Here is a 24,987-nt window from a genome sequence, read left to right on the forward strand (position 1 = left end):
GCCTGCAGACCCTGCTCTCAGACTTGCCCCAGTTGTGTCAAGAGCAGGGAGGAGAATTTAGGGAGATGTGTTCAGTACAATAAGAACATCTGAGTTATGCTCTCACTATTGAACAAGAAGGTTTTTAGGGCTGCTCACCACCTTGGGCGAAGTTATTTGCACTTATTTTGAACAGGATTTTCCTAGCTCCTCTGTGGGAGGAGCTGCAGAATGTCTTGGATCAGCTTCCAGCTTTGAAGCTGAGGCCATTCTGCTCACTTCATCGCTCATGGATCCTCACATGACACAACACTACAAGAGCTACCAAGGGACTCTTTTGTTTGCCCCAAATTGAAGACACATGCCAGAAAGCATGAAGTCAAGAGGAAACCCTCCTAACACATCTTTCCTCTCCACTTTGGAGTGCAGAGGCTCTCCTCTCTCATCTCCCACCCTCAGAAAGGCAGAAAGTGTGGTTGAGTGGTGCTGCTCTTGTCCTAGCAGCTGTGCTGGCTTGGACAAGTTATGATGGGCAGAAGCATCAGTGAGGTTGTGTCTGTAAGAGCAAGTAATACCTTTTGTTAATTGTGTTAATTAAAGACAGGAATGCTCTGCACAGGCCTTGCAGTGTGGTTGGGCTGAGGTCATTCAATGGACACTACACTCCTCTCACATGGAATCAAATCTAACACCCACTAGACCTTTTAAGAGCTGTATTTTGTCATGTCTCACTAGAACATGAGTTGTATCTTTCTCCACACTAAATGTGACCACAGCCCAGCTGACATCAGCATTAACTTGCACCAGCTCTGTCCCACCTCACCTCAAACAGCTCAGGACATTCTTAGTGACTGTTCAGTTCCACAGCTTGACCTCTGTGAGTTAACTACAGTGGAAATTGCTGCATTCTCTAAATTCAAAAGCCTGGACCCTTCCTTACTGCTGCATCCTTTCAGCTGACTCAAATTCATGCAAACTCCAGAACCACAGAGAGCATTTCTCAAGCAAATCAGTGAGGTTTTGTGAGAAGAACTTACTAGAAAGCACATGAAAGTGGGAATGCTGCAGGGTGTTAAGACACAGTGAACCAAGCAAAACTAAACCAGCACCTGGTAATTCAGGAATCTTGCCCATGCAGAATCCCAGCATGGCAGGGGTTGGAAGTGACCTCTGGAGGTCATCCAGTCCACCCCCCTTGCCCAGCAGGGCACCCACTGTGGCTTTCCCAGGATCACAAAGTCCAGGTGGATTTGGGGTCTCTCCAGAGAAGGAGACTCCACAACCTCTCTGGGCAGCCTGCTGCAGGGCTCCAGCATCCTCACACCAAACAAGTTTCTCCTCCTGGTCAGATGGAACCTCCTGGGTTCCAGTTTGTGCCCACTGCCCCTTGTCCTGAGTCTGCCCCTCACTCTTTAGGCATTGGTGTTACTTAGAGCCTAGCACGACCTCTGAGTTCTGTTTGACAAATACCTCTCTGATGGTTTCTACACTGCACATCGTTTGCTTGTGAAGCAGATGGGACATGGAGGAGGGAAATGCTTTTCACTACAGCCAGTCCCTCACCTTTCTGACTCACCAGTAGAGCCACACCAGTGCCCCACACACTTCCAACCTGGACGAAGCCTAATACTCCTAAAATGCCCCGAGGAGCAAACTCCATTTTCTGTGAATGCAAGAACCTGAAGGCAGTGTGGGTGGGTGTGTGAAGGTGGCCCAAGGACATGCCTGATGAATCGGTTTTGTACATGAGCAGCTCTTACAGAACTTCCTTTAAACTCCTAACCAGTCCCAGATGTGGCTTGCAGGCTGCTGCTGGAATTCCAACACCTGTTGCATCACACTGAATAGGATTCATTTTGGCAGGCACAGAAAATTCCATTTCAGTAACTAACTAATTTGAAATGATACCTAAAGCCTTTTTCTTCTCAGACCAGGGTTGCACATACTTTCATAATTAGCAGATGCTTCGTGGTCTTTGCAGGCTGTGGCTGCCCTGATATTTCTTGTAGTCAGTGAATATCAAAAGGAAGATCTGCAACGAGGAAGGAATCTCTCCTTTGAAACAAGCTGATGATTCCAGAGGTGCCTTCCAACCCCACCGTGCTGGGATTCTGGGATGCTGTGAGCACTGTGACTCTCAGCTGTACTTCCTTTGGCTTCCGCCCACCCTAGTCGCAAAATTCGGATCAATAGATAGTAGGACGATAGGCTCAGAGCCTTGCTAATTAGCCTGTTAACTGCTGTCATAGCAACGAGGCTGCTAACCACCTCGGCTTGCATCAGGTTAATGACTTCGTTTTGCTCTCGCTAAGGTTGCACTTCCTTCTGTTTGCACTCACTCGGGTTGCACTCACTTCGGGTTGCACTCACTTCGGGTTGCACTCACTCGGGTGCACTCACTCGGGTTGCACTCACTTCGGGTTGCACTCACTCGGGTGCACTCACTCGGGTGCACTCACTTCGGGTGCACTCACTCGGGTGCACTCACTTCGGGTGCACTCACTCGGGTTGCACTCACTTCGGGTTGCACTCACTTCGGTTTGCACTCACTCGGGTGCACTCACTCGGGTGCACTCACTCGGGTTGCACTCACTCGGGTTGCACTCACTCGGGTGCACTCACTCGGGTGCACTCACTTGGGGTTGCACTCACTCGGGTGCACTCACTTCGGGTTGCACTCACTCGGGTTGCACTCACTTGGGGTTGCACTCACTTTGGGTGCACTCACTCGGGTTGCACTCACTCGGGTTGCACTCACTCGAGTGCACTCACTTGGGGTTGCACTCACTTCGGGTGCACTCACTTCGGGTTGCACTCACTCAGGTGCACTCACTCGGGTGCACTCACTCGGGTTGCACTCACTCGGGTTGCACTCACTCGGGTGCACTCACTTCGGGTTGCACTCACTCGGGTGCACTCACTTCGGGTTGCACTCACTCGGGTGCACTCACTTGGGTGCACTCACTCGGGTTGCACTCACTTCGGGTTGCACTCACTCAGGTTGCACTCACTTCGGGTTGCACTCACTCGGGTGCACTCACTCGGGTGCACTCACTTCGGGTTGCACTCACTCGGGTTGCACTCACTCGGGTTGCACTCACTTTGGGTTGCACTCACTCGGGTGCACTCACTCGGTTGCACACACTCGGGTTGCACTCACTTGGGGTTGCACTCACTCGGGTGCACTCACTTCGGGTTGCACTCACTCGGGTGCACTCACTCGGGTGCACTCACTTCGGGTGCACTCACTCGGGTTGCACTCACTTCGGGTTGCACTCACTTCGGTTTGCACTCACTCGGGTGCACTCACTCGGGTTGCACTCACTCGGGTTGCACTCACTCGGGTGCACTCACTTGGGGTTGCACTCACTCGGGTGCACTCACTTGGGGTTGCACTCACTCGGGTTGCACTCACTTGGGGTTGCACTCACTTTGGGTGCACTCACTCGGGTTGCACTCACTCGGGTTGCACTCACTCGAGTGCACTCACTTGGGGTTGCACTCACTCGGGTGCACTCACTTCGGGTTGCACTCACTCGGGTGCACTCACTTGGGTGCACTCACTCGGGTTGCACTCACTTCGGGTTGCACTCACTCGGGTTGCACTCACTTCGGGTTGCACTCACTCGGGTGCACTCACTCGGGTGCACTCACTTCGGGTTGCACTCACTCGGGTTGCACTCACTCGGGTTGCACTCACTTTGGGTTGCACTCACTCGGGTGCACTCACTCGGGTGCACTCACTCGGTTGCACACACTCGGGTTGCACTCACTTGGGGTTGCACTCACTTCGGGTTGCACTCACTTCGGGTTGCACTCACTTGGGGTTGCACTCACTCGGGTGCACTCACTTGGGGTTGCACTCACTTCGGGTTGCACTCACTCGGGTTGCACTCACTCGGGTGCACTCACTCGGGTGCACTCACTTCGGGTTGCACTCACTCGGGTGCACTCACTCGGGTGCACTCACTCGGGTTGCACTCACTCGGGTGCACTCACTCAGGTGCACTCACTTCGGGTTGCACTCACTCGGGTGCACTCACTCGGGTGCACTCACTCGGGTGCACTCACTCGGGTTGCACTCACTCGGGTGCACTCACTTCGGGTTGCACTCACTTGGGGTTGCACTCACTCGGGTGCACTCACTCGGGTGCACTCACTCAGGTGCATTCACTTCGGGTGCACTCACTCGAGTTGCACTCACTTTGGGTTGCACTCACTCGGGTGCACTCACTCGGGTTGCACTCACTCGGGTGCACTCACTTGGGGTTGCACTCACTCGGGTGCACTCACTCGGGTTGCACTCACTCGGGTGCACTCACTTCGGGTTGCACTCACTTGGGGTTGCACTCACTCGGGTTGCACTCACTCGGGTTGCACTCACTCGGGTGCACTCACTCGGGTTGCACTCACTCAGGTGCACTCACTTTGGGTTGCACTCACTCGGGTTGCACTCACTCAGGTGCACTCACTTCGGGTTGCACTCACTCGGGTTGCACTCACTTCGGGTGCACTCACTCGGGTTGCACTCACTCAGGTGCACTCACTTCGGGTTGCACTCAGGTGCACTCACTTTGGGTTGCACTCACTTCGGGTTGCACTCACTCGGGTTGCACTCACTCGGGTGCACTCACTTCGGGTTGCACTCACTCGGGTTGCACTCACTCGGGTGCACTCACTCGGGTTGCACTCACTCGGGTTGCACTCACTTCGGGTGCACTCACTCGGGTTGCACTCACTCAGGTGCACTCACTTGGGTGCACTCACTCGGGTTGCACTCACTCGGGTTGCACTCACTTCGGGTGCACTCACTCGGGTTGCACTCACTCAGGTGCACTCACTCGGGTGCACTCACTTGGGGTTGCACTCACTCGGGTGCACTCACTTGGGGTTGCACTCCCTGGTTTTCAGCAGGTAAGTGCACGTTCCTGTCCGTCACTGCTCACCTCTGGACAAGAATTAGGTCCTAGTTAATTTTTACAGTGTTATGTTCATGGCCAAACCCCCACACCCACTTCAACAATTCCCTGTTTTGTTCTCCCTTCGTGTTTGTGTGGCAGCCTCCTGCTAGCCAAACACAGATAGCTCATGTGGGAGCTGATAACTGCAGCACAAGGGTCCTCTTGGCTTTGCCATACTCCTGCCACCTTACAGCAACCAAGGCAATGTCTTTTTACTGCAATTTCAGCAGTCCAGCAGTGGTAGAAAGAAGCCTGATCCTGCCTCTGGGAATTCAAGCATCTCTAGGACAAAATTACAAGGAAGGAAAGATTAAAGAGCACATTCAAAGGGAGGCTGTGATCTCATTAGCAGATAGCAACAGAGAGCAGAATCATGAAACAGTTCTGCCCAAAGTCACAGAATCACCAAGTCATTAAGCCTGGAAAAACCCTCCAAGGTTGAGCTCAGCTGATAAAGACACAACACAGCCACAGCACAGGCACCATTGAACCATTTCCCAAAGCACCACATCTACCTACATCAGCAGGGCTTCACCAAGGGCAAATCCTGCCTGACAAACCTGGAGGCCTTCCATGAACAGGTCACAACATGAATAGCTGAGGGGTGGGCAACTGATGCCATTGACCTGCACCTGAGCAAGGCCTTAGACACTGTCCCACATCACATCCTGGTCTCCAAGCTGGTGACACAGGGGTTTGAGGGGTGGAGCACTGGATGAATAAAGAATTGACTTGATGGCTGCACCCAAAGAGTGGCTGTCAATGGCTTCCTGTCCAAGTGGAGGGCAGTGACAAGTGGAGTCCCTCAGGGATCAGTCCTGGGACCAGTCTTGTTCAACATCTTTGTGGATGCCATGGACAGAGGCACTGAGTGCAGCCTCAGCAAGTTTGCTGCCCACACCAAGCTGTGTGGTGCAGCAGCCAGGCTGGAGGACAGGGATCCATCCAGAGGGACCTGGACGGGCTGCAGAGGTGGGCACAAGCCAAGCTCAGGAGGTTCAACAAGACCAAGTGCAAGGGGTCCTGCAGCTGGGTCAAGGCAATGCCAGGCACAAATGCAGGCTGGGCAGTCACTGCCTGGAGAGCAGCCCTGAGGAGAGGAACTTGGGGGTGCTGCTGGACGAGAAGCTCAGCAGGAGCCAGCAGTGTGCACTTGCAGCCCAGAGAGCCAAGCAGAGCCTGGGCTGCAGCAGAAGTGTGGCCAGCAGGGCCAGGGAGGGGATTCTCCCCCTCTGCTGTGCTCTGCTGAGACTCCACCTGGAGTCCTGCATCCAGCTCTGGAGCCCCTGGGACAAGAGGGCTGTGGAGATGCTGGAGAGTGCCCAGAGCAGGGCCAGGAGGATGCTGAGAGGCTGCAGCAGCTCTGCTGTGAGCACAGCCTGAAAGAGTTGGGGCTGTGCAGGCTGGAGCAGAGGAGGCTCCCAGGTGACCTTCTTGTGGCCTTCCAGCATCTGAAGGGGGCTCCAAAAAAGCTGGGGAGGGACTTTTGAGGCTGTGAGGGAGTGTCAGGAGTGGAGGGAATGGAACAAACCTGGAGGTGGGGAGAGTGAGGCTGGAGGTGAAGAGGAAGTTGATGAGCAGGAGAGTGGTGAGAGGCTGGCATGGGTTGCCCAGGGAGGTGGTTGAGGCCCCATGGCTGGAGGTGTTTGAGGCCAGGCTGGCTGAGGCTGTGGGCAGCCTGCTCTAGGGTAGGGTGTCCCTGGGCATGGCAGGGGGACTGAAACTGGTTGATCCTTGTGGTCCCTTCCAACCCTGACTGGTTCTGTGATTCTATACCTGGTTTCTAGCATCTAAGGATGGGGACTCCACCACTCTCCCAGACAGCTCATTCCAGGACTGAACAACTCTTTTAGTGAAGGAAGTAGCAAGAAGTTGGACAGGTCTTGCACAGCCATTATCACAGAAACATCAGAGACTGATCTGAGCCAACTCTGCAGACCTCATCCTTCACCCTTGTGCTTGCCTTCCAGACCACACACAAACACAGTGGAGGAAGCAACCTGAAGTCATTTCTGTGAATTAAACAGGAGTGCTCTCAGAGCCACTGGAAATGCTCTTAACTGGTGTGGCACAGTGATGCATTGCAGAGCTGTTAGATCTTCTGCTCTGGAACTCTTTGGCAGTCCTGGCAGCCGCAGCCCAGATGTGGTTTGTTTATCATGTTCCAAGCAAGCTTCTGGATCCTGACAGTGGCAATGACTCTGAGGCAGGGAAGGCTGCAGTCATCCAAGAAGTTCTCAGTAGCCTAAAATGCAGAAACATCTGCTGGGCTCATGAGCTGCTTGCTTGCTGATGATGAGCAAAGAATCATCTCTGTTTGAAGCTGAAGTGAACAAGTTTTAGCTAGTGCTGGGGGGCAGTGAGGAAGAGAGAAACTGCCCTTCAACATCTCAATAATTCCAGAGAGCTGTTGAGGTGCTGGAAGATGTCCAGAGAAGGGTACCAAGCCTGGGGAGGGGCCTGGAGCACAGCCCTGTGAGGAGAGGCTGAGGGAGCTGGGGGTGTGCACCCTGCCAAAGAGGAGGCTCAGGGCAGAGCTCATTGCTGTCTGCAGCTCCCTGAAGGGAGACTCTAGGCAGGTGGGGTTGGGCTCTGCTGCCAGGCACCCAGGGACAGAACAAGGAGACACAGCCTCAAGCTGTGCCAGGGCAGATTGAGGCTGGATGTTAGGAGGAAGTTGTTGTTAGAGAGAGTGATTGGCATTGGAATGGGCTGCCCAGGGAGGTGGTGGAGTCGCCATGGCTGGAGGTGTTGAAGCCAAGCCTGGCTGGGGCACTTAGTGTCATGGTGTGGTTAACTGGATAGGGCTGGGTGCTGGGTTGGACTGGATGATCTTGGAAGTCCCATCCAACCTGGTTGATTCTATGACTCTGTGATCTCCTAGGCAGTAGCTCCACTACAGTGCACCACAGGCTAAGAGGGATGCTCCTCAAGTTGGTCTCTGGTGACCTTATCTCAGGGAGCACAGGCATTGCAGGAAAAAAAGCTTTCAGTCAGTGGTCCCCAGCTGGTGGTCAAAACAGTAAAGTGAGAGCAGTGGAACTGAGAACATGGTCTGAGCTCCCCCAGAAATACCAGAACCCAAGCAGGGCAATCTCTGCAGTGCAAATCTGGCTTAAAATGTTCTTTACCAATGGCTTTTTAGAGAATTAAAGAGAATTTTGCAGGGGCTGAATGCTTCCTTCTCTGCTTTCCCTTCCAGGGTCTCAGACCTGAGTGGTTCATTTTATAACTGCTTTCAGTTTTTGAAAGAGGAAAGAAAAGCCTCCTGCCCCCCCCCCCCACAAAAAAAAAAACCCATCACAGAGCACACAGACATTAACTGGTCAGTAAAAGGTCCTAGCCTAAAGGGTGTGTAGGTAATAAGCACTGCACAAACTCAGCTAGAACAAAACTAGTCCTACATTGGCCCAAGTGATATTATTCTTTTTAGAGGGGGAAAAAAAGGGGGGGAAATGAGAGAGAGATATTGATAACCTGAATAAATCAAGTCTCAAATGTAGGATTCCAATCCATCCCCAGCATGCTGTGCCATCAGAGCAGCAAACACAAACCCAGTGGTGTCACTTCTGCTTAGCTCCTGCTCCAGTGACTCTGCAGCTCTGTGGTGTTGCTTGCACAGTACCAGATATGACATCTAACTCTGTGGCTATGTCGAGGTGGAGGAGCCTAAAACCCTGATGCAAAAATCTGAGCCAGAACCACTTAACACAAACATTCAGGGAAATTAAGCTGGAGAAAACTCGGTGCAAGCCCACTGCAAAGCCTTTGCTGAGCTGCTCTGACCCTTGTTCTACCTCCTGTACAAAGAAGCTCCCCCAGCGTTCATCTGAAGGAGCAAAGTGGCCAAAATGCTCAAATCACTGCTGAGGATTCTTCTGAGATCCGAAGAGCACAGCCCCCAGGACTGCTCTGCTCTCTGACCAGCACTTCCATTCTATGGGAGCTTTCCTACCGACGTCTCCACACACAAAAGGCGAACTGGCTGCGAGCTCGTAGCTAAGCCCTGGCTTGACCGCCTAGCAAAGGTCCCCATCCAGCGGCCGGCTCCGTAGGTGCAGCTCCGGTTCCCGGCTCGGAACAGGATCCTGCCGTGGGCAGCGCCGACAGCTGTGGCCCGAGCAGCAGCGCACAGGCGAGCCACTGGGGCAGTTAACCTACGTTGTCCGAGGAAGAAATAAGAGAAGAATAGTTAAGAGTAACTAATTGCCTCCCACTGGCTCATGGATAAGCTGCTGAGAAAAAAACTGGCACTGATAGTCACCAAATGACAGCGGTGAGACTGGAAGGGACCTCTGGAGGTCACCCAGGTCAACCTCCTCACTAAACCAGGGGCACCCACAGCAGCTCGCCCAGGAGCACAATGGCCAGGGAGGGTTGGAATGTCGACACCCAGAGGAGACTTCACAATCTCTCTGGGCAGCCTGCTCCAGGACTCCAGCACCCTCACACCAAACTTTTTTCTCCTGGTCAGAGGGAACCTCCTGCATTCATTTGTGCCCATTGCCTCTTGTCCCTAGTCTGGCCCCATCCTCTTGCCAAACATTGATCAGATCCCCTCTGGACCCAGTTCCTCTTCTCCAGTCACAGCAGCTCCAGGGCTCAGCCTTTTCTCCTCACAGAGATGTTTCAAGCCCCTCAATATCTTTGTGGCTTCCACTGGCCTCTCGCCAGTAGCTCTCCAACTCAGCTGCCAGGCAGAGTTAAACCCAGGAGAGGAGGTTTGGGGTTTCTCTCCACATTCACTCTTCTGAACTCAGCAGTTCAGTTGCCAACAGGCCATGGCTTGCCCCTGGGGCTGGTTAGTGCCTGTACATCCACCACTGCATCTACTGTCTAGAATCAGCCCTAGGGAAGCCCAGATGGGATCTCCTTCTATGATCAGGTGACTGCTTGGTGGCTGTGGGGAGCCTGTGGATGTGCTCTATCTGGACTTCAGCAAGGCCTTTGACACTGTCCCCCACAGCACACTGCTGGCTAAGCTGTCAGCCTGCGGCTTGGATGGCAACACTCTGTGCTGGGTTAGGAACTGGCTGGAGAGCCGGACCCAGAGAGTGGTGGTGAATGGTGCCACATCCAGCTGGCAGCTGGCACTAGTGGTGTCCCTCAGGGATCAGTGCTGGGACCCATCCTCTTTAACATCTTCATAGATGATCTGGATGAGGGCATGGAGTCAGTCATCAGCAAGTTTGCAGATGACACTAAGCTGGGGGCAGATGTGGCTGGGTTGGAGGGCAGAAGGGCTCTGCAGCAGGACCTTGACCGCCTGGACAGATGGGCAGAGTCCAAGAGGAGGGTGTTCAATAGCTCCAAGTGCAGGGTGCTGCACTTTGGCCACAGCAACCCCATGCAGAGATACAGGATGGGGTCAGAGTGGCTGGAGAGAAGCCAAAGAGAGAGGGACCTGGGGGTACTGATTGATACCCACCTGAACATGAGCCAGCAGTGTGCCCAGGTGGCCAAGAGAGCCAATGGCATCCTGGCCTGCATCAGGAATGGTGTGGCCAGCAGGAGCAGGGAGGTCATTCTGCCCCTGTACTCTGCGCTGGTTAGACCACACCTTGAGTGCTGTGTTCAGTTCTGGGCCCCCCAGTTTAGGAGGGACATTGAGATGCTTGAGCGTGTCCAGAGAAGGGCAACGAGGCTGGGGAGAGGCCTTGAGCACAGCCCTACGAGGAGGGGCTGAGGGAGCTGGGATTGGTTAGCCTGGAGAAGAGGAGGCTCAGGGGAGACCTTATTGCTGTCTACAACTACCTGAGGGGAGGTTGTGGCCAGGAGGAGGTTGCTCTCTTCTCTCAGGTGGCCAGCACCAGAACGAGAGGACACAGCCTCAGGCTGTGCCAGGGAAAATTTAGGCTGGAGGTGAGGAGAAAGTTCTTCCCTGAGAGAGTCATTGGACACTGGAATGGGCTGCCCGGGGAGGTGGTGGAGTTGCCGTCCCTGGAGCTGTTCAAGGCAGGACTGGACGTGGCACTTGGTGCCATGGTCTGGCCTTGAGCTCTGTGCTAAAGGGTTGGACTTGATGATCTGTGAGGTCTCTTCCAACCTTGATGATACTATGATACTGTGATGAGTGAAGATACTCAAAGATGAAGACAACTGCTGTAGTAGAGGAAAATAGTTTTATTTAAAAAGAAAGTGTCAGGATAATACAAAAGCATTTATGATTTTAATAATTTGCTCCCAAGACACTTAGGAAACAAACTCTCACAACTTTTCACTTGTTTCAGGCTCTTTCCAAGCATCAGTCTCATTTGCCACCCACACAGCCTCTTCTCTCATCAATTCCAGAAATCAGGGACTCAGACCAAGGCAGAGCTCCCCCGGAGGCTGCTGATTCAGTGACTGATGCTCATGTGGCACAGTTCCTCCCGAGGAGATTAGCACCAGCTACACACCTCCACACCTAGGTTCCGACTGTTGCACTCTAAGGATCACTACTTTGGAAAGAGACACATTTCAGCATACTTGAAACCAGTCTCAGGAAATGCCAACAAGCAGTTTAAGTGCACACAGGTCCTGTTTAACATTCCTTATGGTTCAACTGGCAGAAGGCGATGTGAAAGGTGCTGCAGAAAGTCACATTAAAAACAGAGGTCTCCTTGTGGGACACCAAGCAGAAGACAGCTCTGTTTGCTGGTTTCACGCTCTGGTGGTGGAAGCGACCAGTCGGGTAAGCTGCCCCTCACCCTGTGCTGGCACTGCCTCAGTGCCCACTTGTCAGGATCCCACTCAGCCGAAGTACCAGTGCTTCACAACATCCAGTCCATGTTTCTCTTCACATACTTGTTGGTTATGCAGAGAAACTTCTTTACTGACTTGAAATGAAAGGTTCTGTACTTGTGTGAAGCTTCTGCAACAAAGAAGCAAGTTCCATGAGTTACTCCATGGGGGACAACAGCTTCTGTGGACCACAAATGCTCAGCAGCTGAACATTTGCAGCACTCTGGCACAGAGCCACCAGAAGAAAAACAATTCAAATGCGCATTTTTCTTCCCAAAAGCTGGAATTTGGAGGAGAGGGAGGGGACAATTTGCAAGAGAGGGAGATGCACAGCTTTATGGTCTCTCAAAGGTTTTAGGTGTAGTATCTTCTATGGAAATGAAAGAAGGAAAGGATGTTTAGCATGCTTTAACTCCTCCTCCTCTCAGTGACACTTTCTCTGTGTAGATACAATACTCAAAGGAAAAAAAAACCTTATCTGTGTTCTTTGTACCTCCTAGAGAATTTATTAAAGACACAGCACTTCCAGTTCACTTCCCCATCTCTCGCTTCTCCTACACATTTGCACTTCCGCAGAGCTATTCTTGCTCACCAAAACTCTCAGCTAAGTGACAGAACACTGAATCCTTCACTTAAAACACACAAACCAGCCCCAAATATATCTGTGGGGTTTTTTGTTGCCTTTTAACTGTAGATAGGGCAGGGACAGAATCAGAGATGTCTGATACAGACAGGCCAAACTGAGGCCAACGGGATGAGACTGAGCAAGGCTAAGTGCAGGGTTACACACTTTGGCCACAACAACCTCAACCAGCACAACAGACTGAGGACAGAGTGGCTGAGAGCAGTCAGGCAGAGAGGGACTTGGGGGTGCTGGTAGAGAGGAGCTGAACATGAGCCAGGAGAGCCAATGGCATCCTGGCCTGGATCAGGAACAGTGTATCCAGTAGGATAAGAGAGGTTTTTCTGCCCCCATACTCAAAACTGGACAGGCCACACCTTGAGTGCTGTGTCCAGTTGTGGGCTCCTCAAGCCAAGAGAGATGTTGAGGTGCTGGAAGGTGTTCAGAGAAGGGTACCAAGGCTGGTGAGGGGCTTGGAGCACAGCCCTGTGAGGAGAGGCTGAGGGAGCGGGGGTGTGCAGCTTGCAGAAGAGGAGGCTCAGGGCAGAGCTCATTGCTGTCTGCAGCTCCCTGAAGGGAGACTCTAGGCAGGTGGGGTTGGGCTCTGCTGCCAGGCAACCAGCAACAGAACAAGGGGACACAGTCTCAAACTGTGCCAGGAAGGTCTAGGGTGGATGTTAGGAGGAAGTCGTTGGCAGAGAGAGTGATTGGCATTGGAATGGGCTGCCCAGGGAGGTGGTGGAGTCACCATCCCTGGAGGCATTCAAGACAAGCCTGGCTGGGTCACTTAGTGCCATGGTCCAGTTGACTGGATAGGGCTGTGTAATAGGTTGGACTGGAGGAGCTTGGAGGTGTCTTCCAACCTGGTTGATTCTATTCTATTCTACACAGAATTAAACAGTACTACTACCCCCACAGTCAACCTCCCTCCAATAAACATTCTGGATAGGCATTCTAGGCAGACTGCAGATTTCCCTCAGAATATTTAGCCAACAAGTCTTTTACCCCTTTGGTGTAAATACCTTTGAAGCTCTTTATCCACTTTCTGAGAAAGCTCTTTCAGCTCTTTCAGCATACTGCATGCTTTTGCACCTTCTCCTGAGAACCTTGGCATCACTTCTGTCAGAAGTCCCTGGGTGATGGTCATCTCCTTTTGCAGTTCCTCTACAACATCAAATGTTACAGACCTTATTCAGAACACATGCAATGGCCTCATTTAACACCAGACTGACCGACTGCTGGAGCAGCTACAGAAGCAGAGGACAGGAAAACCCTCACAAACACAGAGGGAGAAAATTGTGAAAGCCAAATGATGTCTATGAAGAATGACAGCAGCAACAGGCTCTTAAAACTGCTAACAAATCACAACGTATGCAAGTTCAAGTTTTACAGTTCTCTAGTTCTGTTTTGGCTGTTTCTCTACAGTTCCAGTTCTACAGCTCCAGTGATAGTCTAAGTTCTAGTTCTTTCAATATGAGCAAGTCTGGCCACATGACTTTATCCCTCAAACCCAGAAACAAGGACAGACCAGAGCCTTCCTTCAGTTTTTTTCAATTTGCTTACCCATTAGGAACAGGAAAGGAAGAGGAACACCACAAATACAGTTACAAGATGAACAGAAGTGCAGAAAATAAAACCTGCCCTAGCTTTTCAAGTTAATTTTTCACCTGCTGCAAGATAAAAACCTTGTTCAAGTGCAGTTCAGTGTTTAAACAGAGACGAGAACTATTCACAGCAAAGCACGTGACTAATGCTGCAGCCTGTGCCTGTCAGAGCTGCAGGAGCACACACGATTCCTTGTGGCCAGGCTGATGCAGCTATGGCAAGAGCAGGATTTTAAACACACCAAATCCACCATTTTTGAGTGTGGATTTGACAGTCACATTTGCATACCAAGGTAAGCTTGTCTGTCTTCTCCTATGTGAATGTTCTTTGTGGGCAACTCATGTCTAGTAGCATCCAGGGCAACTGCAAAGCTTTTATATTGCTCTTTGAACTGGTCACACACAGGAACAAGGCAAGAAAGTACTTCCATCTGAAAAAGACACACAATCAGCCAACACTTCTCCAAATCCAGACATCTTCTCAGTACAAAACTGGCTCAGCAGAGGAAAGTCATTTCTAAAAGCCCCAGTACCACTCTGGACTGCTTGCTGACAGGGCAGGTCCAGGCGTCTGTGGTGTGATTCAGCTCTTACACCACCAACTGCTTGTTTAAATGCAAGCTGGCTGAGTAACACTTGAATGACTTTTCTTTTGGTCAATGAGTTTTCCTGTACCACCTCCACAATGCCTTGGTCAATACCAGTTTCTTTGTTACTGCAGCTCAATGGTACTACCAACACTGCAGGCAAAGCGCTTCTATCTGCTACCCTGACTGCAGCTCACAGGGTGCTTACCAGGAGACAAAAGCCTTGCTTCATGTTTGTAGCACCTGTTTGTTCAAGGCAAACACAGGCTTCAGCTTGAAAGTTAATTGTTCCAAAGTACCACCTTTTAATTTGACACAGATAAGTGACAAAACACTGAAGGCCTTAGCTTCCACGATCACCTGCTATCAAGAACTTCACTGGACACTTGCCAGGCCACAACTATTGCTGTCCCGCAGAGACAACAGAGGATGTTCACTTCCCACCTTGAGTCAGCACAGGACTTTTCAGACACTTGCTCTGCAAATTGCTCTGGCAGCTGGTATGCTACTGCTGCCCCTTGCCCAACAGCTCTGACTTCTTGCCCGTCCACAAGGACAAAGGCCCTGGCCCAGGCTACTGGAGAGTGTGACATGCCACAACGGGAGGCAGGCATTTCTTTTCAGGTGTGTAAAACTGTACAACTGAAGTAGGGAAATCTTCTCTGGATAAAGGATTGCTTTGTGAGTGAGTTTCTTTAAATACAGAAGCATATAAAGCCTACCTGTTTGTCTAATGCCTCGCTGAGTTTCTGCTCTCTCTCTCTGAGTAGAATTTCACGCTTCAACTTGCTGAGCTTCTCCCGTTGCCTCTCCTTTTCTTCACACAACTTCAACAAGTTTTGTTCTGCTCTTTTCTCCAGCTCAGAAAGATTTTTTTCTGCCTATTGTATAAAAACAAAACAACCAATCAACATTCACAGGTACAGTAAATCTACATCTAAGTGATTACCATATTTTGAATAAACAACTCTAAGCCTCAGGACAGGTCAAAGTTAACAATTCTGACACATCTCTCCATCACCACTAATACTTTTTAATACGAGTGCGATGTGTAAAGGAAGAGTGCGATGTGTAAAGGAAGAGTGCGATGTGTAAAGGAAGAGTGCGATGTGTAAAGGAAGAGTGCGATGTGTAAAGGAAGAGTGCGATGTGTAAAGGAAGAGTGCGATGTGTAAAGGAAGAGTGCGATGTGTAAAGGAAGAGTGCGATGTGTAAAGGAAGAGTGCGATGTGTAAAGGAAGAGTGCGATGTGTAAAGGAAGAGTGCGATGTGTAAAGGAAGAGTGCGATGTGTAAAGGAAGAGTGCGATGTGTAAAGGAAGAGTGCGATGTGTAAAGGAAGAGTGCGATGTGTAAAGGAAGAGTGCGATGTGTAAAGGAAGAGTGCGATGTGTAAAGGAAGAGTGCGATGTGTAAAGGAAGAGTGCGATGTGTAAAGGAAGAGTGCGATGTGTAAAGGAAGAGTGCGATGTGTAAAGGAAGAGTGCGATGTGTAAAGGAAGAGTGCGATGTGTAAAGGAAGAGTGCGATGTGTAAAGGAAGAGTGCGATGTGTAAAGGAAGAGTGCGATGTGTAAAGGAAGAGTGTGATGATCTGGATGAGGGCATGGAGTCAGTCTTCAGTAAGTTTGCAGATGACACCAAGCTGGGGGCAGATGTGGCTGGGTTGGAGGGCAGAAGGGCTCTGCAGCAGGACCTTGACCGCCTGGACAGATGGGCAGAGCCCAAGGGGATGGAGTTCAATAGCTCCAAGTGCAGGGTGCTGCACTTTGGCCACAGCAACCCCATGCAGAGATACAGGCTGGGGTCGGAGTGGCTGGAGAGCAGCCAGACAGAGAGGGATCTGGGGGTACTGATTGATACCTGCCTGAACATGAGCCAGCAGTGTGCCCAGGTGGCCAAGAGAGCCAGTGGCATCCTGGCCTGCATCAGCAATGGTGTGGTCAGCAGGAGCAGGGAGGTCATTCTGCCCCTGTACTCTGCACTGCTTAGACCACACCTTGAGTGCTGTGTTCAGTTCTGGGCCCCCCAGTTTAGGAGGGACATTGAGATGCTTGAGCGTGTCCAGAGAAGGGCAACGAGGCTGGGGAGAGGCCTTGAGCACAGCCCTATGAGGAGAGGCTGAGGGAGCTGGGATTGGTTAGCCTGGAGAAGAGGAGGCTCAGGGCAGACCTTATTGCTGTCTACAACTACCTGAGGGGAGGTTGTGGCCAGGAGGAGGTTGCTCTCTTCTCTCAGGTGGCCAGCACCAGAACAAGAGGACACAGCCTCAGGCTGTGCCAGGGAAAATTTAGGCTGGAGGTGAGGAGAAAGTTCTTCCCTGAGAGAGTCATTGGACACTGGAATGGGCTGCCCGGGGAGGTGGTGGAGTCGCCGTCCCTGGAGCTGTTCAAGGCAGGACTGGACGTGGCACTTGGTGCCATGGTCTGGCCTTGAGCTCTGTGCTAAAGGGTTGGACTTGATGATCTATGAGGTCTCTTCCAACCTTGGTGATACTGTAATATATATGTGCAGCCCTGAGCAAACAAAGAACAAAGGCACTGCTATGGCCTTCAACTCCAGACACCTACAGTTTGTCCAGACCTCTGCATACCCCTACCTCAGAAGAACCAGGAACTGACACCGAATTTACTCTGAGAGTTTTCAAAGCAAGCCACAGTTTTACAACCAAAAAGTCCCAACCCCCCAGCTTTATGGAGCAGAAAACACAGACAAGAAATGAAATGATTCTTCAGTATCAAATTCTCTTCTCTCAAACACCAAATATTGAGTGGCTCTCACCTTTACTCTTAGGTAAGTGAAAAGCAGTGTCATAGAGTTCAGCTCTTGGACCAGAGTACCAGAACTGCATTCCTTAAGGCAAGAACATATTAGATCAGTTTTGAGATTTTATCAGTTTTGAGATTTTATATTCTTTTAAAGGTCAAATATATTACTGGATCAAGTCCAATTTGTGCTCAGAATTGTCATCATCAACAGTCAGCTCAATGAAAAACAGTTTGGCTTTTCAAACAATGCCTGTTAATTAAACAAACTTCCTTATACTTTGTTCCATCATTTTTTACAGCACCTTCAGTAGACTTTCACAATACTGGTAGGGAAGTTGAAGTTTCAGTACTGCATTGAATAGAGCCCCTAAATAAGGCACTTCAAATGAGGCTGAATCAATGTTAGTTTTCTGGAAAAAAAGTCAGAAAACATTTTCCAGATAAGGAGATGAATTAAAAGGTAGGGGCAGGAACACAAAAAAAATCCACCTGAGAAGATGCCACAGTTGGAGCAGGTTCTTTGGTCAGTGGTGCAGCACCTGATGAACACCACTAACACTTCTAGCAGAACAGACTTATCCTGTGATTTCTGCCAAAAGGCTTTAAATGATCCAAAGATAGCAGAGTTGATCCCAAGATTAAAGATAAACAGAAAGCCTCCATTTCACACATCTCAATGCAGACATGCTAAGAACTGAAAGCAGATAGACTCACCTCTTTTTCCAGCTTCTGACCTTCTTCACAAGCAGATTTTGAAACAGGAGTCTCTAAAAGGATGTTTTTACCTGTATCACAACAGAAAAGTTATTGTTCTCTTCTACCAAAGTCTATAGGGGAGGTCAACAAAGCACCAAGGTCTGTGAAAGCAAAGGTAATCCCAAAATTATAATGCATAGAGGCAAGAAAGGCATTTGCCTGGTTCCTGCCTCTGCTGATCTGAGATGCAGGTCAGCATCCAGCTTTGAGTGATAGTTACAGATAGATCATAGAATCAGTCAGGGTTGGAAGGGACCACAAGGATCAGCCAGTTCCAGCCCCCCTGCCATGCCCAGGGACACCCTACCCTAGAGCAGGCTGCACACAGCCTCAGCCAGCCTGGCCTCAAACACCTCCAGCCATGGGGCCTCAACCACCTCCCTGGGCAACCCATTCCAGCCTCTCACCACTCTCATGCTCAACAACTTCCTCCTCACCTCCAGCCTCACTCTCCCCACCTCCAGCTTTGCTCCATTCCCCCCACTCCTGACACTCCTTCACAGCCTCAAAAGTCCCTCCCCAACTTTTTTTGAGCCCCCTTCAGATGCTGGAAGGCCACAAGAAGGTCCCCTGGGAGCCTCCTCTGCTCCAGCCTGCACAGCCCCAACTCTTTCAGTCTGTGCTCACAACAGAGCTGCTGCAGCCCTCTCAGCATCCTCCTGGCCCTGCTCTGGACACTCTCCAGCATCTCCACAGCCCTCTTGGCCCAGGGACTCCAGAGCTGGATGCAGGACTCCAGGTGGGGTCTCAGCAGAGCACAGCAGAGGGGGAGAATCCCCTCCCTGGCCCTGCTGGCCACACTGCTCCTGCTGCAGCCCAGCCTCTGCTTGGCTCTCTGGGCTGCAAGTGCACACTGCTGGCTCCTGCTGAGCTTCTCCTCCAGCAGCACCCCCAAGTCTCTCTCCTCAGGGCTGCTCTCCAGCCACTTACTGCCTTGTTTGGATTTGTGCTTGGCATTGCCTCAACTCAGCTGCAGGACCTTGCACTTGGTCTTGTTGAACCTCCTGAGCTTGGCTTGTGCCCACCTCTGCAGCCTGTCCAGGTCCCTCTGGATGGCAACCCTTCCCTCCAGCCTGTCTGCTGCACCACACAGCTTGGTGTGGGCAGCAAATAGATGTAACAGGATTTTCAGAACGATTATCACTCATTTTAGAGCACTGACAGAGTACTCTATTCTTTGATATTTGATCTTGAACAGAACCAGCACCCGAAAGATAGTACAATCAAGAGGTTACTTTGAACACCAAAGGTGTTATTCCATCTGCACAAAGACACTCAAAATAACTTCACCTTATAAACCAAAATCCTTTTGTGGCTATAGGAGAACATAAGGGGTACACAGCATGTACATTAAATACAATAAGCCAACAAACTGGGCACAAGTGGAAGCTTACCACTACCAATAGCTGAAAGATCAAGGTCTGGTAGACTGCTTTTGTCTTCACCTAATAATGTGGACTGCAGGGGATTCTTGTCAGCACAGCTCTGATTTAATGATCTAGAAACAGCACCTGTAGAGAGAAGCTGTTAATCAAACTAAAACAATTACATGCAGCTGCATGTGGGGGGAAGGCACCCTGTGCCTGCTATCTAAACTCCCAGGATGGATTCAAGGACATTCCCAGCACGGGTTGCTCATGTTTATCATTTCTGTGTGCTCTGCTAACAAGAATTCTCCAACAAAAGGGCAGATCAAAGCCCTGTGCAGAAAACCAGACAGATTTTAGACAACTCAATTACTCAATTCCAGTTTAGTTCACAGTATCACAGTATCATCAAGGTTGGAAGAGACCTCATAGATCATCAAGTCCAACCCTTTAGCACAGAGCTCAAGGCCAGACCATGGCACCAAGTGCCACGTCCAGTCCTGCCTTGAACAGCTCCAGGGACGGCGACTCCACCACCTCCCCGGGCAGCCCATTCCAGTGGCCAATGACTCTCTCAGGGAAGAACTTTCTCCTCACCTCCAGCCTAAATTTTCCCTGGCACAGCCTGAGGCTGTGTCCTCTTGTTCTGGTGCTGGCCACCTGAGAGAAGAGAGCAACCTCCTCCTGGCCACAACCACCCCTCAGGTAGTTGTAGACAGCAAGAAGGTCACCCCTGAGCCTCCTCTTCTCCAGGAGGTGAGAGTTTAAAGCACTCAAGTTTACACTTCTTATTCCCACATCAAGTTTCTTAACTCCCTCTGTACGCAGGTAATAGCTGGCAGTGAAGCAAGCCATGCAAAATATCATCTCTTAACAATATTGTGGAGCTGTTAAAAGAGCTCCACCAGTTGGGGATTTAAATTCTCAGAACAGATGTTAAATTCTGGTCAAACATAACAGTACCAGTTTTGCATTTCCGAGGAAGAACTGACGTTGGTTTGGTTGTGCAGGTTGGTTCAGCAGCAGACTTTGAAAAGGAGCTTGCTGAATTATCCTGCCAATCGAAACAGCAAAGACCAAGGGTGAGCAGTGATTGTGACCGGCAGGACACCTTCCACACAACGTGAAAGCCGAAAGAAACAAACCCAGGGTGTCTTGGTGTTTTGCAGGTCACCCGAGCAGTCCCCAGACCCCACTCCAGGCCGCATCAAACAACATATCCCAACGGAACCGTAACCCCAGCGGTCGCCGTGCCTGGGTCCCGCCGCCGCACGCCCGAGCCGCCCTTCCCACCGTTTCGCTGAGCGACACCCGAGCTCGGCAGCGAGACGCCCAAGTACCTTCTTGACGCTCTTCTTATGGCACTGCAGGTAGCGAGACTTCACGACGACTCCTCCTGAAGGAGCAAAGAGAGTTCAGCCGGGCCCGGCGCCGCGCTTCCCGCCTCCACCGGAGCGCACTCCCCCCTCACCCCACGGGCACCTTGCCGCCTTGTCTTAGACGTTTCACTGTCCGCCATCGTCCTACTGGAGTCATTCGCCAAGGAGGGTATCCTGCAAAGACAGAGCAGGAGATGACAGGGGCGACGGCCAGCCCGCTCTCAGCCGTCGGCCGCCATCTCGTTCGAACGGAGCGCAGGCGCCGCACCGCCCCCGCGCTCCGGGGCAAGGCGGCGGTAGCGCCCCCTGGCGGCGCGGAGGACGAGAACCACAGGATTCGGGACGGAGAATCATGGAGTAGCCGAATCACTGAGCTGAAGGATAACAGAAGCACTGAGCTAAAGGATAACAGAAGCACTGAGCTAAAGGAGAACAGAAGCACTGAGCTAAAGGAGAACAGAAGCACTGAGCTAAAGGAGAACAGAAGCACTGAGCTAAAGGAGAACAGAAGCACTGAGCTGAAGGATAACAGAAGCACTGAGCTAAAGGATTACAGAAGCACTGAGCTAAAGGATAACAGAAGCACTGAGCTAAAGGATTACAGAAGCACTGAGCTAAAGGATAACAGAAGCACTGAGCTAAAGAATAGCAGAATCCCCGAGCTAAAGGATAACAGAATCACTGAGCTAAAGGATAACAGAATCCCCGAGCTAAAGAACCGTGGAACTACAGAATCACTCTGCTTGGGAGACCTTCTAGGTCATCAGAAGTGGCAGAGCCACAGCAGGCTGCTCAGGGATGTTGTGGAGTCTGTCTCTAGAGGCATTCCGAACCCATCTGGTCATGTCCCTGAGTGATTTACTCTAAGTGATCCTGCTCTAGCAATGCGTTGGAGTGGATGATCTCCAGAGATCCCTTCCAACTTCCACCGCTGTCCCGGGTTAGGGTGGATCCCTCCCCCAGTAAATACACTGTAACACGGTGTTTTGGAAAGTCAGGAAAAAGGAAACTTTATTTCTTGCAATCTAAGCTAAATCTAACAGCATAAGGAGAATAAACTACTACAGAAATAACCTTAAGGAAGATGGGGAAGGGGTCAAGCGGTGGAGAAGCAGCAAAAGCAGCAGCAGGCAAAACAACATCAGGGGCAGATAGCAGCAGGCACAGCAGAAGCGGCCAGGGGGAAGGTCCAAGCTATGCTTCCAGACATAAAGCTCTTGATGCTCCAATGAAATTACTTATCTATTGTTCCATTCTATGGCCCATCCCTACAATGTTCACCTCTCCACTCAGAGCTTCCACTTCTAAGTTTCTCTGTTCAGAACCTTTTTCTAATGTTTGGACTAGAAATCAGCAGAACCAGCCACAGCTGTGTTGGCATTTGCGAAGCCCAAACATTAACCCACAGCTACCAAGATCACCACTAAACCACATCCCTCAGGATCATATCCACACAGCTTTTAAACCCCCCTAGGAGTAGGAGCTCCACCACTCCTCTGGGCAGGCTCCTTCATGCCTTGACAACCTTTTCATTGAAGAAATTATTCCTAATGTCATAGAACCACAGAATCAACCAGGTTGGAAAAGACCTCCAAGCTCATCCAGTCCAACCTAGCACCCAGCCCTATCCAATCAACCAGACCATGGCACTAAATGCCTCACCCAGGCTTTTCTTGAACACCTCCAGGGACAGCGACCCCACCACTTTCCTGGGCAGCCCATTCCAATGCCAATCACTCTCCTTGTCAAAAACTCCTAACATCCTGCCTATACCTCCCCTGGCACAACTTGAGACTGTGTCCCCTTGTTCTGTTGCTGGTTGCCTGGGAGAAGAGACCACCCCCACCGGGCTACAGCTTCCCTTCAGGCAGTTGTAGACAGCTGTAGACAGCTAAGCCTCCTCTGGCACAACTTGAGGCTATTACTTTTTGTCCTGTTGACAGGAATGAGGGTGTCCCCAGAAGGTGCTCCCACCCGTGCAGCTCCTGCAGAGCACTGCAGGTAAAGACACGAGAGCCGGACTGCACCTGTGGCATGACTGATCCCAAGTGCTCTTCTGTCCCCAGACCTTTGGTGGGAGGTGACCACTCTGCACCTTCTGCTGAGGACCCTCAAGAACACACCACTACGGATCTCTTGTGCTGCCTCAGAGCTCTAACAATAGCTGGGAAAGGCCCGTGAGCAGCACCACCACCAGCAGCCACCTCCTCAGCAGGAGCTCTCACAGCACCGCTCGCACACCAACACCAGGATGCTTTGGTTAAACCAGCAATGCACCTGTCACAAATAACAGGCATAGACTTGTGCTCATGCACAATAAGGCTTTAATAGAGTTACAGGAATCAGGCAATGTGCAGGCCTGGGTGCGCAGGGAGGCTCTACTCTGCCCTAACGCACAAACTTTGCCTTCAGTTGTCTCTTTTCATATCCTATTCTATTACAGATTCATTACTAATGCTAAGAACAGGTTGGGTTTTCCTTATCAAAGAATGGGAGGTGTCTCTGCCACGCATGTCTCTTTTTATCCAGTGGTCCCTCTGGTGGTCTTCAGTGATGAAGTAAGGGATCCTCAGTGATGAAGTAAGAGGTCTTCAGTGATGAAGGGGTCTTCAGTGATGAAGTAAGGGATCCTCAGTGATGAAGTAAGGGATCTTCAGTGATGAAGTAAGGGATCCTCAGTGATGAAGTAAGGGATCTTCAGTGATGAAGTAAGGGATCTTCAGTGATGAAGTAAGAGGTCTTCCTCAAGTGTCCTTTCCATGAACTCCAAACCAGTAGTGTCCTTTGTATGACTCTTCCTCGGTTTGCTCATGCCAAAGGCTGTCTCTTCCACCTGCCTCCCTCCTCCACCAACCTTTCTAGTTATTTATTGCTGTTATCTTACGCCAAGTGTATGCTCTTGTGCTGGTGGTGCAAGAAGTGCAGCTCCACTCAAACCCCCCCTTCCTCCCTGTCTGTGGTCTCTTGTCACGAATTGATCGGATCAAACCTGTATTTCTCACACCCCCACTCCTGACTCCTCACCGCAGGGCGCTGCCCCAGAGAGCACCTCCCTCCCGACGAGCGCCCGGCCCCGCACCGCGCCCGGCCCCGCAGGCACGGCCCAGCCCAGCCCCGGCGGCCGCGGCCGGGGGCGTCGCTTCGCGCCTCCCGCCGGGACGCGTCACGGAGCCCGCCGCGGGCCGGCGCGTGCGCGGTGCGCGCGCGGCGCTGAATGGGCGCCGCCCTGCCTCGCCCTACCCGGAAGTGGCGAGCGGGGCCTGTGGCGGGTGGCGCTGCTGGGCGCCGGCGCTTCACCGACTGCCTGAGGTAAACGGCGGCGAGGTGCTGCGGCGCCGCTCGGCCTCCTTCGCCTTTTCCCTTCTTCCCTTTCTTCGTTTCCTCCTGTCTTTCTGTCTTCCTTCCCTCTTTTCTTTTCTTTCTCTGTCGGCGACCGACCTCCGTGGCGGCGGCGGCGCCTCAGAGGGACCGACCGGATCCCACACCGAGCCCCGGGGCCAGTGCGGCGGGGCGCTGTGGGGTGAGCGGGGAGTCCTCCGTGTGTGGAGTGGGGGTCTGGTGGCTGGGAGCTGTGGGGCTCTGCCGCTGCCCTCCGGAGCCTGGGGGCTTGGGAGCTGCTCCTCGGGGCTGGGCCGGCTGGGGCAGTGGGCGCTAGGGCCGGGGTGAGGAGCGGGCGGCAGCTGCGGTGTGCCTGGCTGCGGGGACCTTGCGTGGGCTTGTAGCGGGCGCGATGGCAAATGTGTTGCTGCTGACTCGGTTTGCGTCTGATGTGCTCTGAGAGCTGGACGGTGCCCTAAGGGAGGAACATGCCTCACTGCCCGGCTGCACCTCCTGGCTCTCAGGGGGCAGCAGGGGGAAGATCTCGCCCTTGATGTTAACTTCCATCCCCTACGTACTGATCTTTCCGCCACGCAGCGTTCTGCCTTTTCAGTTCATGTCTCTGACTCTTGGTATGAACAGCCTGGAAGCTTTCACACAACTACCTCAGCATCTTTCAAACACTCCTTAAAACTCTCCAGGTTCTTCTGTTTCTTGTTCTATTTTTGGGCAACATTTGGACAATTCGGTGCTGCTGCCGTGTTGAGGTTGTGCTTTATCGTGGTGAACATCATTGCCTAATTGCTGCATGCCTCCAGCTGTATCTTTGGGAGTGCTCTGTCTTCTTGGTAAGTTTGGTTTTGCAATCTCTGGGAAATGAGGCTTTTGCTAGCTAGGAACAGCTCTTTGTTACGTCTTTGTAGAC

The 24,987-nt window shown here is 51.6% G+C and overlaps 2 protein-coding genes across 9 annotated transcripts in view; one reads left to right on the top strand and one right to left on the bottom strand.

The window, feature by feature from the left end:
- Positions 1 to 11,043: 11,043 nt before the first annotated feature.
- Positions 11,044 to 21,016, bottom strand: HAUS8 (HAUS augmin like complex subunit 8). Of its 2 annotated transcripts, none has more exons than XM_064175088.1 (10): positions 20,848 to 21,016; positions 20,706 to 20,761; positions 20,323 to 20,419; positions 19,393 to 19,509; positions 17,957 to 18,027; positions 17,256 to 17,327; positions 15,199 to 15,357; positions 14,179 to 14,320; positions 13,308 to 13,449; positions 11,044 to 11,793 (listed from the first exon to the last, which is right to left on the bottom strand). In XM_064175088.1, exons 1-10 carry the CDS (start codon positions 20,882 to 20,884, stop codon positions 11,673 to 11,675), a joined length of 1,014 nt encoding a protein of 337 aa, XP_064031158.1. In that variant the 5' UTR covers positions 20,885 to 21,016; the 3' UTR covers positions 11,044 to 11,672. The 2 variants fall into 2 exon arrangements, with proteins under 2 accessions (XP_064031158.1, XP_064031159.1); XM_064175089.1 differs by having other exon boundaries at positions 20,329 to 20,419; positions 20,848 to 21,015.
- Positions 21,017 to 23,965: 2,949 nt separating this feature from the next.
- MYO9B (myosin IXB) overlaps positions 23,966 to 24,987 on the top strand; it is a 48,076-nt gene continuing 47,054 nt past the window's right edge. For 3 of the 7 annotated variants that reach the window (XM_064174735.1, XM_064174732.1, XM_064174736.1), the window contains exon 1: positions 24,011 to 24,264. The gene's annotated coding sequence lies outside the window, so the exon portion shown is untranslated. Of the gene's footprint in view, positions 24,265 to 24,987 lie in introns of all 7 variants that reach the window. The other 4 variants (XM_064174733.1, XM_064174740.1, XM_064174739.1 and 1 more) reach the window with 4 other exon arrangements.

The sequence above is a fragment of the Pogoniulus pusillus genome, chromosome 41 (genome assembly GCF_015220805.1).
Source record: "Pogoniulus pusillus isolate bPogPus1 chromosome 41, bPogPus1.pri, whole genome shotgun sequence".
In the NCBI taxonomy this organism is placed as follows: domain Eukaryota; kingdom Metazoa; phylum Chordata; class Aves; order Piciformes; family Lybiidae; genus Pogoniulus; species Pogoniulus pusillus.